This window comes from Camelus dromedarius, chromosome 36 (assembly GCF_036321535.1).
Source record: "Camelus dromedarius isolate mCamDro1 chromosome 36, mCamDro1.pat, whole genome shotgun sequence".
NCBI classification, from domain to species: Eukaryota; Metazoa; Chordata; class Mammalia; order Artiodactyla; family Camelidae; genus Camelus; species Camelus dromedarius.
In genome coordinates this window covers 6,591,836-6,609,072 of record NC_087471.1, presented here as the reverse complement: position 1 = coordinate 6,609,072, position 17,237 = coordinate 6,591,836, and the positions used below count along the sequence as shown (strand labels likewise).

General features: G+C 38.1%; 1 protein-coding gene across 1 annotated transcript in view; it reads right to left on the bottom strand.

The window, feature by feature from the left end:
• ADAM28 (ADAM metallopeptidase domain 28) overlaps positions 1–9,895 on the bottom strand; it is a 35,642-nt gene extending 25,747 nt beyond the window's left edge. The window contains exons 1-6 of the mRNA XM_064482544.1: positions 9,877–9,895; positions 8,784–8,887; positions 4,962–5,038; positions 3,028–3,106; positions 1,849–1,925; positions 20–215 (exon numbers count right to left, since the gene is read on the bottom strand). Of these exons, the coding sequence (XP_064338614.1) occupies positions 20–215; positions 1,849–1,925; positions 3,028–3,106; positions 4,962–5,038; positions 8,784–8,887; positions 9,877–9,895 (552 nt within the window). The remainder of the gene's footprint in view (positions 1–19; positions 216–1,848; positions 1,926–3,027; positions 3,107–4,961; positions 5,039–8,783; positions 8,888–9,876) is intronic.
• Positions 9,896–17,237: the final 7,342 nt, after the last annotated feature.

Below are 17,237 nucleotides of genomic sequence, written 5' to 3'. Positions count from 1 at the left end.
AAAATGCAAGTAGGCATACAACCAGAAAGGTGACAGGTGGGGCCCCATTCCAATCAACTCCATGTGTCCACAGCATGTCATCCATCCCACAGGTGCGGTTGTCAGTGTTCTCTTCATTGGGATCATGCTTGAAGAGTGCGTGTTCCTGTTCGTCGTGATTTGCGGGGCTTAAAGGTTCAATGAAGTACCTTTGATCTCCCTGACTGAAGTAACCCCTGAAAAACACGGGAATCCAAGCTTCCTAAAAATACTCCCATTTTGAGCACTAAAAATTTATCGACTCCAAAAAGTTACCAATACCAAAGCACTCCAAGCTTGCAGGAATAGAATATAGTACAATATTAAAACTGTAGAGAACTTTGGAGATTACTGAAACTTATTTTCTCTATGAGGAAATTGGACCTGTTGAGGAGAAGTGACTACTGCAGTCATTTAGCTAATCTGTCAGAACTGGCACTGGAATGGAAATTTCCTGACTCTCAGTCCAATGTCTTTTCAATTCCCCTGCCTTGTCTGCTCTAAAGGTACACTGACAATAAAAGAGAATTCAGAGACTTATAAATAAGGGTTAAAATTCTGGGTCTATCACTTACTAGATGGGATACTGTGGGAAAATGACTTAAACTCACATAGCTTTAGTTCTCCCATCTATAAAATGGAAATAATAATACCTGTTGTAAAGACTGAAAGAGATAATATGTAAAGCACATGATCAATGAATATTAGCAATTTCTTCTCAACTCTCTCTGCTGAAGTCCTGAGCTAGAGTCATTTAACCATTACTTAGGGAGTACCCATTATTCATTAGTCATTGCAGCAATGGCAGAAGGCAACAGGAAAAGAGTCATGGTCTCTCCTCTCATGGAGCTTATATTCCAATAAGGAAGATAAATAAATATATATTTATATATTTAATATATTTAATAAATTATATATATGACATATATGTAATATCTGTAATTACAGTAGATAATTGCTAGCAAGAAAAAGTACAATACATATAACAGGGAGTCTGGACTAAGTGTACATGGAATTAGAAGACAAGAGTGGATGTAGGGAGATTCGTTAGGTGATTTATTGTAATGGTCTGCATAAACGGTCACGACAGTTTGGACAAGGATGTGGCAGGAGAGAGAGAATGTAGTGAACAATCTCAAGGAATATTTAGAACGCATAATCAATAGGATTTACCAATGGATTGAAAACGGGTATTTGCGAGGCAAGAAGTCATCAAGGAACCTAGGTTTCTAGATGAGGCGAGTGCTTGATTGACTATACCGTTCACTGAGATAGGCAACACTGGAAAAATACAACCTTAGGGAGAATATCATTAGTATGATTTGGAGTATATTAAGATTGAGAATTCCTTAAGATATCCAGATATGAAGAGACATGGAGATACAGAAGAGGAGATGAGATAATCAAGTCTGGGCATCAGAATCGTTATCTTACTGGAGACAGATACATGCGGAGTCATAACACCCAGAAAGAAATGGATGTCATGGGCATGGAAAGGACAAGCTAGAGAGACAGTTTCTAGTGGAGAGAGAAGATAGAGAGGAGATCCCACTCCCTAAAGATTCTGACTGTAAAACTAGAACTCGAAAACCTATATTTTGAAAACAAGCAAACAAAAACAACTCTGCAAGCAATTCTGATGTGTAATTGACAAACTACTAGGAAGAGAAGCTGTGTTAACTTCAAATTTCAAAATTTTTGAGCACTTAGGATTCATACTTAACTTTAATATAATTAATTATACTTGAGAGTCTTCCGGTTATTAAAACACACACCCACACGCGCACACATCATCATCACGGGTATGCACAAACCTTCATGAAGGCTTACCTTAGACCCCTACATGTGCTAATGCTAGCATCAGAGACGTTTTCATTAACGAGGTGTCCTTGGTAGTAACAGTCATCCTAAGGAAAAGGAAAAAGGGTTTTACAAGGGAAAAGTGTGCCTATATTTTAGACTCGCTATTAAATTTGAATTTGAAATTTTAAAACAAGATCTTTAATGTTCTCAAATCATTTTATGCTAAACAGCAGTCAATTTAGAGCTGTAAAAAAATTTTAAGAAGCGTTTTGTGGTTAAAATCTTTAATATTTAGTTAATAACCCCAAATGCTTAGTGGACGTATACTAAACGTTGTCAATTTTGTTGTTGCAGGAAAAGGGTAACGGGGTGAATGCAGTCTGGAAGAAACCAACTCACAAATGTAAGTTTAAAACCTGAGCCCCTGAAACACCAGACAGGCATTCTTTCCCTTGGCTAACTGCTCATTAAATTTTCCTAACGTGTATGAGCTCTTTCCAATGAATGGATCATCCTGATTGTGTTAGTTCTTGATTTATCCGAAGAGTTCCACCAGACTAACTGGATTAGTCTAATACCCCTACCACCACTTGAAGTAAAATGCTCCCTCTTAACATTTTTTCATGTGGATGTACTTCAGTCAAATATGCCTTTCTACCTTGGGACAGATGAGGTATTGGCCCACGTGTCATTGCTATGGAAGAGAATGCTTGAAGGCCTTCCAACAGAAAATGGAGCTCAGAAAAGATGACGCTGATAAAACACCCCTCATACCACTTCATACTGTCTTCTTCTCTGAATAGGAGTCAAGAGTGAAAATGATTTAGGGAAAACATAGATTCTACAGTTCTACCAGTGAGGAAATAGTTCTGAGGTTGAGAGACTACACGATCTAGAATGGTGACTGGCATTGAGTAAGAATAACAGATGACTTTAAGTATTCACTTTTCTAATGAAAATAAGAAGCTCCTTCTGCCCTCTCTCCAAGACGGAGACCTTGAAGGCTGGAAAGGGTCACCATATTGCCAAGGAATGTGTTCTCATCAGACTGTGAAAATGTTGGCAGATCTAGTAAGAAATGACTACTTCTGAAGAACACATCATTGCTCGGCTACTTCACTTTCTCTAATTGTCTGGCAATGACACTGCCTCTGGGTGTGTGGGTCACACCCCAATAAACAATGAGTCTAGGATACTCTGTTTTACCATGATCTGCGGGCTCGTGGTGACCTCCTTTCCAGTGGAGTTATAATATGTTTCCGTGTAGCCTGGTGCAAGGAGATCCCTGAGGGGGAAAGAAGAAAAGTCATGTTTACTTGTGCTAATTTGCAAAGTCCAGTGATCAAAGTGAGGGCTTTCAATGGCTGTGGAGGAAAGTTTTACCTCCTGAGCTCAGTCTCCTAGCCCCTCAAGACAAATCCAAGCGTGAAGGGGATGCTGAAACTGGACAGATGGGGGAGGGCAGGGACAAGCCTGAGTAGTGGAACAATGTCTACTGCCTCATCAAACTTGGCATGCTTGTCTGAGGACAGATTTGGGGAAGAAATGGAACTGAGGGCAAAGTGGATAAAAATGACTGAAAAGAACAGTGCTCCTCACCAGCTTAGGGTAACTACATTTTCACTCAGTCCTTGTCAGTTACCAGCGGCTTGTTGACAACTGCAGCCTGGGAAATGCATTGCAAATTGACTTGCATTTGGTAGTTAGGGCTCTGTCAGCATTTTCACTGTGCTTCTTAAAAGTTTTTCAATTACCCACCAGCAAACAGGAGTCTGAATATTTATTTATTTATTTGGAACTATCAGAAAAATTTTTTAAATTTTTGTTTTTTTTAATTAAAGTATAGTTGATTTCAAATGTTTCAGGGGTACAGCAAAATGATTTAGTTTTATATATATATATATATATATATATATATATATATATATATATATATATGCATGTATATTCTTTTTCAAATTCTTTTCCATTATAGGTTATTACAAGATATTGAATATAGTTCCCTGTGCTATACAGTAGGTCCTTGTTGTTGTTTTTTTATAACAGATTTATTTATTTTTTTTCCCTTTTTCAGTTTTATTATGTAAAATTATTACAGGTTGCACATACACATTATATTCCATGTAAATACATATATACAGTATACTTTTTTAAAAGAAGAAGGGCAAGGAGAAAAGGAAGTAAACTAGTATGATAAAATGTCTTCTCTATACTGGCCACTGTGTTAGACATGTTACGTAAACCATTTAGTCATTTCAACAATCCTACAAGATAAATATTAGTCTCCTTTTTTTTCAGATGAAATTAAACAGTTCCAGTGGCAAAGAATCATATCTAGGCCTGCCTGAATTCCAAGCCTGTATGATTTCACTTCCATTGTACTACACTGCTTCCAAACTCTAGTCAGTTGTGACTTTTTGCAAAAGGTGACAGTCTGCTTGAGGGGAAAAATAATCTTGCTGTCCTTGAACAATTTAGGGATTGAAAAGAAGTTTGAAAGCACAGAATTAGGGAAAACTACTTTTGAAACAGTCTGGATATAGGATGATCAAGATCTGGGTGAGAGCTGAGGCAGCGAAATTTGAAAAGGAATGTTGACTCTCGGTGAACTCAGTGAAGAGAATGACAATGTAATGCATAAGAAACACGGAGGCTTAGCGGATGGGTGGGTAGAAAGAGCACTGGTGCTGGAATCAGGAGCCCCCAGTTCTGGTTTGACCACTGACTTGTTTTTTTGACCCTAGAGTTTATTTAACTTACATATTTTTTTTCTGGTGAAAATAGTTGCAATTTGTTTTAATATCTAATCTTTCAGTGTTAGAATAACAAATATGCAACAATGCATGGGAAGGATTTAAAAATCTATGTGCTATTTCATAAAAATTGATAAAATTTATATGTCTGCTTGCACCTCATGCATTGTGTTTTACAACCAGAACTAACAATACACTGTTCTGTTACTCAGTGTGTCTCTACCACTTCAGTGGGAACACATACTCGCTGAGCCCCTCGGGACAGCCGAGAGTACAAGCGGACTAGCCAAGGTGCGTGAGCCGTAAACAGTAACAGGCTGAATTAGAACACTTTCCACCTGCGCACTTGCTGTTGGGGAGGCTAACACTAGAAGTAAAGATACTTACTTGTTTTTTTTCAAATAAAGCACTGCAATTTTTCCATTAACTGTCATTTCATACTTCAGTTCCGTTTCAAATTTGTCCTGAAAAAAATGCACAAACATTTACTGGTAATTAAAAACACACACACCAATATGCTTGTGGCTGCAACCATCTGTTTAATCATTAGAAAGCAATGCCTGCTTTTCTTTGAACAGTAGTCTCTATAATTCCAAATGTCTGCTTCTGCGTCCTTTAACAAATAAAACACCTGCCAACTGAAGACACAGATTATCTGAGACCTTTATACCAATCCATCTACCCATCCATCCATCTACACATTCTACAAATACTATTTGAATGCTGGGTATACGCTAGACACTGTTTGGTTCTGGAAACAGACTTCAAAGCAGGAAAAATTGGTACCTACTGTCAGAAAGCTTATAATCTTGTGGAAAGGCAGCCAATAAAAGTGAGTTATGTTATAGGGTAAGGGGTGTAAATATGGAAACAGGGTAGGATGTCTGACATCTTAAGGGCAGGAAAGGTTTTCCTGAGGAAGTAACGTGTAAGCTGAGAATTAGCCGGGTGAAGTGGGAGGTGGGGATGCGCGTGGGGGTTAGTTATTTGAGAAGAAGGAATAGTATGCATACAGACCCAAAGACCTGCAAGCCTCTCTCTGATGATCTCTGATCTGGAGATCTCAAGGCTAAGTGGAGGTCAGAATATGGGCAAAATAACAAGAATATGTACCCCAAGGCAGGACGAGATCCTCAGGAAGAAAATATAGTCTCAGGTGTTTAGAAAGAGAAAAATGTCACCTCAAGTAACTCATGTGGAAAAGGAGAACTATTATAAGTTCAGATTTATATGTACAGGAGGAGACAGAGAGGAGGAGACACGAGGATTTCAAAGAAGAGTGGTCAGGTACTGAATTCCGACTTAGTTCTATAAAACAGGGTTCATTAACCATGGTTACAACGGTTAATACATGGCAATATCGACAAATTCACTGGGACATTGTTATTGTTATTAGTAAAGGGATCAACTATAGCGGACCGCATGTGATTGAGCACCACTGACTACGGACCGATTGCTGTTTCCTTGGCCGTATTTCACCTAAGGCCAAGCCTTCCCTGTCTCCTCCCTCTCCTGGCTGGAACAGGACCTGAGCTCATCGAGGGACAACTGAGAGTTAAGAGTCATCAGGTCAGGATATTGTAGAGGGATTTGCCGTCTCCAAGGTCAGTTATTTTAGCCCAGATTTCCTTTAAATTACAAGTTATTAGTCATCTCTGGTGTCAAAAATCCGAAACTATAAACATCCTACACTGTGGGTCGAGCTGAGGGGAGGCTGCTGTAATTCAGTTCATTTTCATGAATAACAGGTCCTGGAAAAAAGCCTGAGGGTTGAAAACAAAAGTCATGGGGAATCAATATAACTACTTATCGTTCAGGTTTAAGAAAGGCCAGAGAGAATGAAAATATTCAGAGGGGACAAGATATGACCTTCTATATAGAAGCACCTTCCAGGTATCTGTTTCCTGTCAGCAATGAATTTTAGTGGATTTTCATACAAAATACTATTTGGAGGTTTTTTCAGAAAAAACATCATTGTTTTGGGAGTGGAAGTTTCAGCTGACACTGGCATAGAGGTTATGAATGAAAGGAAACAGTGAGGAAAGAAACCAGAGTCTCTATGAAAAAGGGCCACCAGGTGACACTGTAACTGTGCTTTTCAAGTAGAAGTTCACGGTGGAGAGCAACGCCTGCTACTACAATGTCTTACCTGTATTCTGTCTAGGGTCTACACAGTGGGTTAAGAAAGAAAATAGGCACCTTGATTCAGAGAGCTTCCACTAGAAGGAAATGATCTGGAGCCCCCTGAGTAAGATTAGCTGGGCACAGGGATGTATAAATTAAAATTTCCTCCAGGAGAAACACCATGTGTGAGGTTTAGTGGGTGGACTGGGAAGGCCACAGCCTGGATGGTTCTGGGATGGAAGCAGATCTGTAAAGTCAAGACGGTGCTGGTGAGCGCACAAAGGACACCCTAGAGAAGCCCAGGGAGTTTCCTGATCGTAACAGCACTGCTGTTGTCCACACAGGAATCCAAGGCCTCAGGGGGCTCTGGTGGATCCAACTAAGGCTTGAAATTGTTCCCAATATAGGGGAGGCGCTGTGCTGCCAAATATTCCATTTTGTGGCACGGGCCAACAGCAAGATGGTTTTGACCTCTAAAGAAGGGTGTGATCTAAAGGCTGAATCCTAGGAAGAATAGTGACCACCTTTAGAATGTACGTTTCAACATCAGGGACCTTGATTAAGTATTTGTTGAATATACATCTTTGCAGGTAGGTAGGGGATGTGTTTTAGTTATGCTCACTCACTCATTTGTCCTTTTGTTCACTTATTCATTTGCTCACTTATCCAACAAATATTTATTCATGTCTCCTTATGCTATGTATATAAAATACAATCAAGAATACAATCATGAATAAAACATTCAAGATTCTGCCTTGGCTTTCAGTGCCCTCCCAGAAAACGGTCCAAAGGATTCCTTCACTCCAGCTCAAATCTTAAGTAATGCAGCCAGGTGTAATGACGTCAGAAAGATGGGGCCATGCTTTTGGGACACCTAACAGGTGATGCTGGTGTCTCAGTTCTCTGGTCCAGCAGAGGGCACAGTTGTATAATAATGACAAGAGTCCTCCTCTTCACTGCCTTGAGAAGTGATTTATCCAGACTGAGATCTGTGTAGATACAGAAACCCTCCTCCGACACATGCTAAATGTTTCAAGCAATTGCTCATCAATTATTCGCCCAAGGAAGACCAACAGTCTCAATGCAGAAACCACAAAGATAGTTTTGAAGAACTTAGCTTCTATCTCAAAATATTCAGTGAAAAAAGGGAGCTGGCAATTTTAGGAGACTGCCAGAAAGCATGTGAAGAAAGCCATATTGATGGGGAATCCAATGCATATGTGTCCTATATAAATTTAGCGGAAACATTTTGTTGAGAGACAGTTATTTTGGGAAACAGGGTTTACTATGGGTTCTGCTGTTACAAATGGGTTTGCTTTAGAAGAAATAATCTGTGAAGAAATTTGTCCATTTGGGGAATATGAGCTTCCAGTGAATTTCATCTTACAAGAGATAGATGAAAAAGTTATCATTTACGTCTCTTTTATTTGTATTTTCCTGGATTGCAGCAGAAGACTTCCAGGTGCAGGTAATTAGAAAATTGCTGTTGAATGAATCACCGTGTTTTACCTTTTCTCTCTTGACTGAGAATGTGTGTTTCATAAAGTGCTAAGAATTCTACAAACTTTAATAGTTGTCTCTTTAGAAAAGAGAGAGGTAAATTTTATGTTAAACTGTAGTAATTAATCCTAATTTAATATGCATATATGCATGTATTCAGCCACAATATTTTATGTTTTACTTCATTTTAGTGTTCACAGTTTTGTTTGTATGTGTGTATGTCTAGATGCTAGGTAGATAAAAGAAGTTGTATCAGATTTCTTTGGAAGTAACAGAATAAATTATAGATTACTATAAAAACACTAAAATTTACTCTCTGTGGGCCTTGGGCAGTTTATTTCAACTATCAGAACCTTAACTCAAAATAAAGCTTATAATAGAATGTTGGGTTATTGTGAAGATTAATAAAGGTAACCAAACACACACAAATGTGAGTGTGTATATATACAAAAATATGTATCTATATCTACATATTAAATACTGTTATATATGCATATCATATACATACATATATGTATATGTGTATATGTGTGTATATATGTATATATTGAAAATTCTTTGTTAAATCAAAAGATTTGACTGTACCTGTTTATCTGGCTCCTTGATCTCTCTTTTATCCAGTGGATGAAGTCTTCTGGGATAAACCACTTCATACTTTTTCACTCCAGGGAGTTCTTTTATAGGATTTACTGAGAAAATTAAAAAAAAAAAAAGAGAGAGAAGATTTGGCTAAGCAGAACTAACATAGGCTATTCAGTAATGGTCATCTTGATCGCACTGCTGATGAATGATGTCACACACAGGGGCTTCAACTGAGTTATTTATTTTTATTGAAGTATAGTCAGTTTACAGTATGTCAATTTCTGGTCATCATTAAAAAGCCCACAAATGATAAATGCTGGAGTGGGTGTGGAGAAAAGGGAACCCTCCTACACTACTGGTAGAAAGATAGTTTGGTGCAGCCATTATGGAAAACAGTACAGATTCCTCAAAAAACTAAAAATGGACTTACCATATGATTCAACCGAGTTATGTTAGAGAGTCACAAATGTGCAGATACCAGAAGAGATCAACAACATCAGAAACCCGCTCTCCTTCTCAAATCTTGGCTTTAACCTTCAGCTATTAGCTTCAGCTAATTTCTTCAGCTATTTCCCTGCTGAAAGTTTACCAGTGTTTCTCGGGTTAGTGAACATACTTCTTTTGAATTTTCCCACTCCTCTTTGCCACCCTGGGTCCCCTGCAGAGAAATGTAGCAAACGGTACAGGCAAAAGCCAGTACAGGAGGGTGGAAGCACGCCAATTCTAAGAAGCTAATCAGTGTCAGAATAGTTGAGTTGAAGCACTCTGAAAACTCTGAAAACTACCCAGCATTATAAAGATGAAATAGCTAGTGGACACCATTTCAGATTCTGATATATTTTTCCTGGGGTTTCCAACAGCAATATTTTACACTAATGAGAGAAACAAAATCGGTAAGAAAAGGCTCTGATGCCAGCCCCACAGAATAGGCTGACTTTTGCAATACAAACAAACCTTCATTTTTTTGCATACAAAACATGAAAAAAAATGAAAATTAGAGAAGAAGACAATTAGAACACCGTTACTGGAAGCAAACTTTTTGAGTCTGCAGTTATATGGGAAGAGAATTGGAAAGTTGTCTCATTCAACCTTCTACCTGCATCTTGAATTCTCATATTGACGTTGTTTCTAGAAGTTATTTTTTTAGAGAAATTCAGTTTTCTCAAAGCTAAGAATGCATTTTTTATTTTCTTTTTTATTTGCCCACCTGGCCCAGTCCCTGCTCTGTGCAAAGAAGTGCCCGAGGAAACGTTAACAGACCAGAGCTTTGGAGCCTGAGGGACCCGCAGGACCATGAAGATTATCGATGCAGAACCAAAGCACAATGTATGGCCCCAACCCAGCAGCTGCCTAATTGGGACTTGAGAGAACTAGAAACCAGTCCTAACTCATTAACGTATGCAAACCTAAATTCCATGACAATGTAAATCTATGTGCCTGTGGTTGGTCTTTTAACAAATAAAGACAGTATTTTTCATTAGTCACCTGGCATAACTGTGCACATACCCAGGCAGAGTATGAATATTTTTTCAAACTTTCTTCAGATACTAAAGCAGAAACTTGCAGAAATTCCTAGTGAGGTCAATTTTCTATCATTTTTCCATGGCTTTCATTCATTTCACCATTCAAGAGCCATTTGCATCTAACTTGGAAGAACTGAAAAAGTGATTAAATGGCTAAAAATTCATTGGGTCAGAAATGTGGGGAAATGGCTTTTATTTCAGTGGCTCAAGATTTACTCTTAAAACACTTACAGTCATGGCAGCAACACTAGAACACCTTGACTTTGTGTTTAGCTTCGGTTTTTTAATTGTTTGAAAATAGGTGGTAGATTAAATGATCCCTAAAGACAGTTCAAGTAGTCTATGATTTTATGCAAATAAATACATAATCTCCTAAAATCTCTTTGAAGAGGTGATGATCATTTGGATAGAGTTTTAATCAGTTGTGATAAAATGTCTCATTACACAGACATACTTCAAGAATTACATCACAAGTTCGCTCAGTAACTTACTTCTTGCTGTTACAGAGATAATCGCTGGGCATCTTTTATTTCTATTTAATTAATTTTGGGGAAATGAAAATCATAACACTAATCTAAAACAGGTTCATAACTGAAGTTCAAAAGCCTAAAGGAACATTAAATCAGTCATTTTCTTTCCATGGAGTTAAAATTTTCATAATTATCATAATTATTTCAAAATAATAAGGTGCCAAGAGGTAAGAAAATTACTCCTGCTAGAAATTAACTGATGGTATTGACAATTCCCTGCAGCCTCCTGCTACTCTGTGTATAAGTACACCATAAGGCACCCGCATGCTGCCTGGTGGATTGTGTTCAATCAATGCAATTAGTCTCATTAGTATGGAGTTCAGGAAGCTACCAATGTGACAACCAGAGTACTCTTCTAAAAACGCTGAATGAAAAATGGTTTTCATCCATTATACACATTATTCTGACAGGAAATATTAGTCCAAGCTGCCCTCAGGTCATAAAATAATAACTACCCAACTAACTCTTTTTTACAAAAGCAGAAGGTGGTAACACTTACACACTCCCCATCCTAAGTGCTGAGAAGGCAACAGGCCAGTCCAACCAACACAAGATTCGTCTCGTTATACACATCAATCTCCAAGCCTTTAGACAGTATCTAAATCCTAACATTTTATGAAATCAGAAATTACCAACTGACTCTTAAATATGGAGTCTAAGCATGTAAATTAGTGGAGAAATTTATTTCTAACTCTTTGTGTGACGGCCAAGCACTTCCAAATGGCAACCAAAACAATCAATCAATACAATGAACCAGAATATTTTTTAAGAAGCCTCCAACAACCTCTGACTTTCTTCAGTTTGAAGGGAACAGATTTCACCTCTTCACATTCTTACAACACAGTGCATTCTCTAAAGAAAACAGACAGCATTTCCCTTAGTGGCCCTTACTTTTCTGAAACCAAGAAGGCTCCTGAAAGAATGAGATTTGAGATAAAGCAAATGACACAGCAGTTAAAGAGATGCAGCAGACCAAAGTATTGTTTGGCTCATTTATTGTTAAGTTTGATGGAGACGGTGCGGTGTCCTCCCAGCTGAATAACATCAGGCTAATTATTCTGAAGCCCGTGGAGCAAACACAACTAACTGCCATCCAGGAGTTATACAAGTCCGAGCTGTAACACAATGTTTTTACTAATTCATTTTAAGACTTACTTTCTCTCTCCCACAGAACTCACATGCTGGATTAGATTTGACAAGCAAAACCTGATCAAGAAAAAGAAACCTGTTATTTTGGTTTGGGTGAGAGAATTATTTTACTGTTTATTAGTTTTTAAAACACTAAAGCGTGTTGACAAGATTAATATAACAGGCATTAGTCTGGATGGCTACTTTATTTTTTAACATGTTTGGAGCCATTTTAGATTTTAGCCCCTTTGTACATAATATTGATATTCTCATTTTTCTTCAAAACTGTTGAAAGCAATGTCTTTCCAAACTAAACACATGACGTTAAGCCCTGAATCAGGGTCTATGCAATGACATTGACTTAAATTCTGGGATTCTCTGTACCCCCTCGAACTATCTAGTGATTTTAAACTTCACGTAGCGTGAGTACAAGCACTAAGGAAAAAAGCATATCCTAATTAAGTCTATCATTCTGGCTAGTAAGATTAAATTATATATACTCTCAAGGGTCTTCTGGTCACCACATGAAGGCAAGGAAGAATTGCTAATTTGAAGTAGAATAATTTTAAAAAGTCGTGCATACCCTGGATATTCCACTGGAATATAATAAAGACTTTTTTCTTTGTCTGTGCACTTATCTCTTCACCCCCAAACACCTGTCACATTCTTTCAATTTTTTCCTTTCAAATGAAATCCCATAAGTTATTTTTCTCAGGGGATTGTGAAGCTCATTACCAACAGTTGGCCTGATTTTACTTCATTCTTTTATTTCACGTATATAAGAACTGGGCACAGGTCATGGTTGGAGGGGCACCTCTTTATCCTCTGGATGATGCAGGCAGAGAAACAAAAAAGGAGGAGACGGGAAAATGGAAATTGCTTTACTGACATTCTGGCTGGGAAATAAATTAACATGGAAATTCTACCAGGGATATTTCACTGACAAAGGAGACACTCTTGAAAATGCCTGATGAAAGGTAAAGAGGGGCAGCTTTCTGTTCCAGATGGAAGATAAGGGGGGCAGCTTTCTGTCTGTCCCCCATTCTCACAAAAGCCACTTCAGAACCTCTGTCTTCTACCACCAAGTACTCAGAGATGTCACACTTTTAGGCATGACTTCTAAAAATGTTGCATCTCTTGGGGCCATGTTGTGAATGCAAAGGCAGGGGAACAGAATCAGTTGGTATGCCCAATGTCACCCAAAAGGCTGTAATGTGGCTAGACCCCAGTGTTAGCTACGTTATTCTGTTAATGGATCCAGCTTGGTCTTTATGCTGTTGGATAAGGCCAGGACACAAACAATTCTTATGTTCCAACCAAGCGAAGGGTCCCAGAGAGTTTTTAGTGATAGTATTTTTGGAGAATGTAGGGAAAGAAGATTCCTATTAAGTTTGACTCCAAAAGTAGGAATTCTTAAGTCAGTAATTTAAATGCCTAGCACAGTTCCTTATTTAAAGATATTAAGTAAAATGTTCCCAATTCTGGAAAAAAATTAGAAACCAGGGTAAAAGGAAAATCACTTTTAGTGACAAAGTACTGAGTGGGAGCAAAGGGTGATAGAATCTTTCCCTCCCTAACTCCACCCTTCTTACTGATAATTTGTTCCCACACCTAGATCCCAGCAAACATTCTAAAACCCAAGAAAAGGTATAGCAGGGCGGGAGTCCCAGGCACAGAAGTTAATGTGCTGACTTAAATAACTCGAGAAGCAGAAATAAACTAAGGAAATGTGTTACCCAATCTACTTTAACCAAAATCTAATGGGAGGCTTTATCAGAACTGGGGAGATACGTCAGACATGATTTATTATTAGGAAGTAGAATTGCTCTACTTTTGAATTCTTAAATGTGCCAACTAGAAGTTGTCACTCGCCATCTGATACTACAAGAATGAAGTCACTGCTTACTGCAGTCGCTGACCTTCGGTGCACATCCTGAAAGGAGTTCAGGGCGATCAGGAATGAGACACTCTGTGCTCTGGGAAAAAACCCACAGAACAGGCCTTCAGAGAGTCAGATATTTTTAAGAGAAGATTTTCGGAGTCTATTCTTGTTGCATGAGTGCTCTAGAAAAGCAGGGAAATGATTAATGGAGACATCCGCTCCTCGTGATCAGCAGCATCCTTCTTGACACTAGCAGTGACCTGCCAAAATGTGTGCTTGATTGGACATTTCCCCTTCAACAAAGTCTCATATATACTGACCTCCTCCACTACCCCCACCTTTTTTTTTTTAAAGATACATACAAGCTTTCTTTTAATATATATACCACACAGATATAATATGTGTAGTATAAGCAGTATCTACTACAACCTTATGAAAATGAAATATCTGCACATCGTACTCCTAACTCACATTAGAATAATTTAAACATGCTTCAAATAAAGCAAAACCTAACAGCTCAAAGAAAATGCCGGAAGGATTGAAAAAAATGACCTTTTGAAAGCTATTAATGACAACTTCCTCACCTTTTCCCACATAAATTAATTAGAATGCAATTTTACTTTAAGGATCCTAAGTCATTCTAAGTCATCTGTTCAAAAGGGATATAAACTAATTTACAAATTCTGACCAGTGTAATCTAGTTTTCTGATCCACAGTAAATTCAAATAACTTAAATCTTTACAACTATTGGTGGGAGCAGTTCCTCAGAGATACCTGAGAGGCTGTCTCCTGGCCCATAGTCCTCATTTTGCCCCAAATAAAATGACTCACAACTGTCACGTTGTGCTTTTTTTTTTCATCAACGAATGTTTGATGTAACCAGTAAGATGGAAGTAAATTATCAACTTAAGCTTAGCAGCAACACTGTTTTGATCTAGTAATATCACAGTGCTTTATAAATATGAAATTGGTCAACTAGTCATATTTGTCATCACCAATAATGAAAGGACTAAATAGAAAAATGTGCTCAAAAGGATCAGACAAGTCAAACTGGTCACAATAGTAGCAACAGATAGTTTCTGAAGGCTTCTGCACAGCGATCACCAGCCAAACCTGTGGCATCTTAACGGCTCTAAAAATGACCAGGTTGGTTTTGATGAATTCCATTCTTTGACTCAAAGATCATAGTCGCTATTTAAATGATGCTAAGTGAATTCTCCCCTTTGATTTCTATATATTCTCAGATCAGACATGGAAATATTGATTCAAGAAGGCTCCTTGCCCCTCCTTTACACTGAGTGTTTACATCAGTCAGAGCCTCTCGCCACACAAAACAAGAAATTAAACCAGCCCAACGGGGTAGTAAAATTTGTTTAAAAAAAAAAACTGGGAGAAGATGAAAAGCAAGTAGTTCCCTGAGGTATTTACAGAATCTGAAAAGGAGTTAAACACCTACCCAAAAGGGGAGAAAGGAGGAAAGTGGCCATCAGAAGAAGCCCCTGGAACATGTTGGGTGATCTCACGAGCGTGGTGTCTGCCCTTCCTGCTCAAACAGACATGCACTGCTCTGTAGTCGGTCACTGCCTCCTCTCAAGTGAGACGATGAAAACCCAGGGTTCATTCTTGTCTCTGCTTCAGGAAGTGTTTAACAGAGGTGTTGCACAATCTCCAAGCTGTGATCCTGCCACAATGGTACAGCAGGTGTAAGTTCTGGCTGCCGCCTGGCTCTAACATTCCTTTACCCTAAGCTGTTGTTTCTCTTTCTTCCTTTCCCATCTTCCCCCTTCAAAGGTAGTACATTTCCTACTGTATAGAACAGGGAACTACATTCAGTGGCTTGTAGCAACCTGTAATGAAAAAGAATATGTATGTGTGTGTATATATATGTGTGTGTGTGTGTGTGTATGTGTATATATATATATATACATATATATATGTGTATATATATATATATATATATGTATATGTATAACTGAATCACTGTGCTATACACCAGAAACTAATACAACATTGTCAATCAAAATAAATTAATAACATGCAAAAAAAATGAAAAAAACAAAATAGTACATTTCCAATAATAAGCCACGATGAGAATGGCTTTGATGTATCTTAGTAAATATGTGTGTATTTATTATGTATAATAAAAATATATGTATTTATATATGTATTTGCTATGTTTGCAAAAAGTTATTGAGAATGTTATTCTTCTCGCACATGTATGTGTGGCTCAATGAAGCCATTTCTGATCTGATCCAATTATTCTGTAAAATTCTCTTTTCCAAGTATCTTGTCTCCTTAGCCTCAATCTTAGAAGATGGTCATCTCAGGGAGCTTGAGCTGTCATGAAATAAGAATGTATGACATACAAACTCTGGGTTTTTCAGATCCCCAAGGGTATTTGTATCATTAACAACCACCAGAAGAAGTTTGGGGGTGGGGGCCGGGTATAATTTCCAGGAAAACTTCAGGAGCTGTCACAGGTGATAATGAGGCTGGGTCGGCACGCCCAGACATCACACTGCGTAACTACTTCAATAGCGAGTATTAACCAAGCTGCTTGCTAAGTTCCTAGTCCTTTATACTTATTATTATATTAATTCTTATGATACTGCAGTGTGGTAAACACCACTTTACCTCTATTTTGTATATGAAAAACACTGGGGTTTAAAAAGATAAAAAATTCAAAAGATTAAAACTCAGTTTTCCTCATTTTATAGACTAAAAAGCTTAAAGAGCTTGCCCAAAGTCATTTATCTAGTGGGAGTGGAATCTGAACCTGGTTTTGTCTGGGCTCTTACACACCCTAATGTTCCCTGCTTACACAGATGATTTATACACCCAGTTACGTTTCCGTTGAGAAATATATATATATACAATTCCTATTAAAAATCCTGATGGATTATTGCAAAACCCATTCCTGGTCCACTAAAATTATGCACCATTTTATGGATTCGGAAAAACATTCATTTAGTAGTGATTTCAGTGGAAAGGGGTATCTCTAAATGACCGTGTAGTCTTGGCTAACAGCCATAAGGGGATTTTTTCACCTAACTACGAAGTATTTCAGCCATCAGGATTAGGAATCTCACCGACTTCTTGTCTCTTCAATCTAATTCCTACTTCTCTGTGTTTTTCAAGGAATAGAAGGAATACATCCTCTTTTAAATTATTGCATGGTTTTTCTCCATTGATTCTATATACATTTATTAATACCTATTATATGTAAGACCCTGAGGTCACAATTTAAAATACAGTCGTTTCCTTTGAGATGATCTCAGTCTGGTGAGGGAAAGAGGCAAGAACAGCTACCACGAGGTTGTGCAAAGTACATACCACCTAGGTGTCATAATGCACTGTGGTTAGTGCTGTGGTAGATCTAGGCACAGAGGTCAGA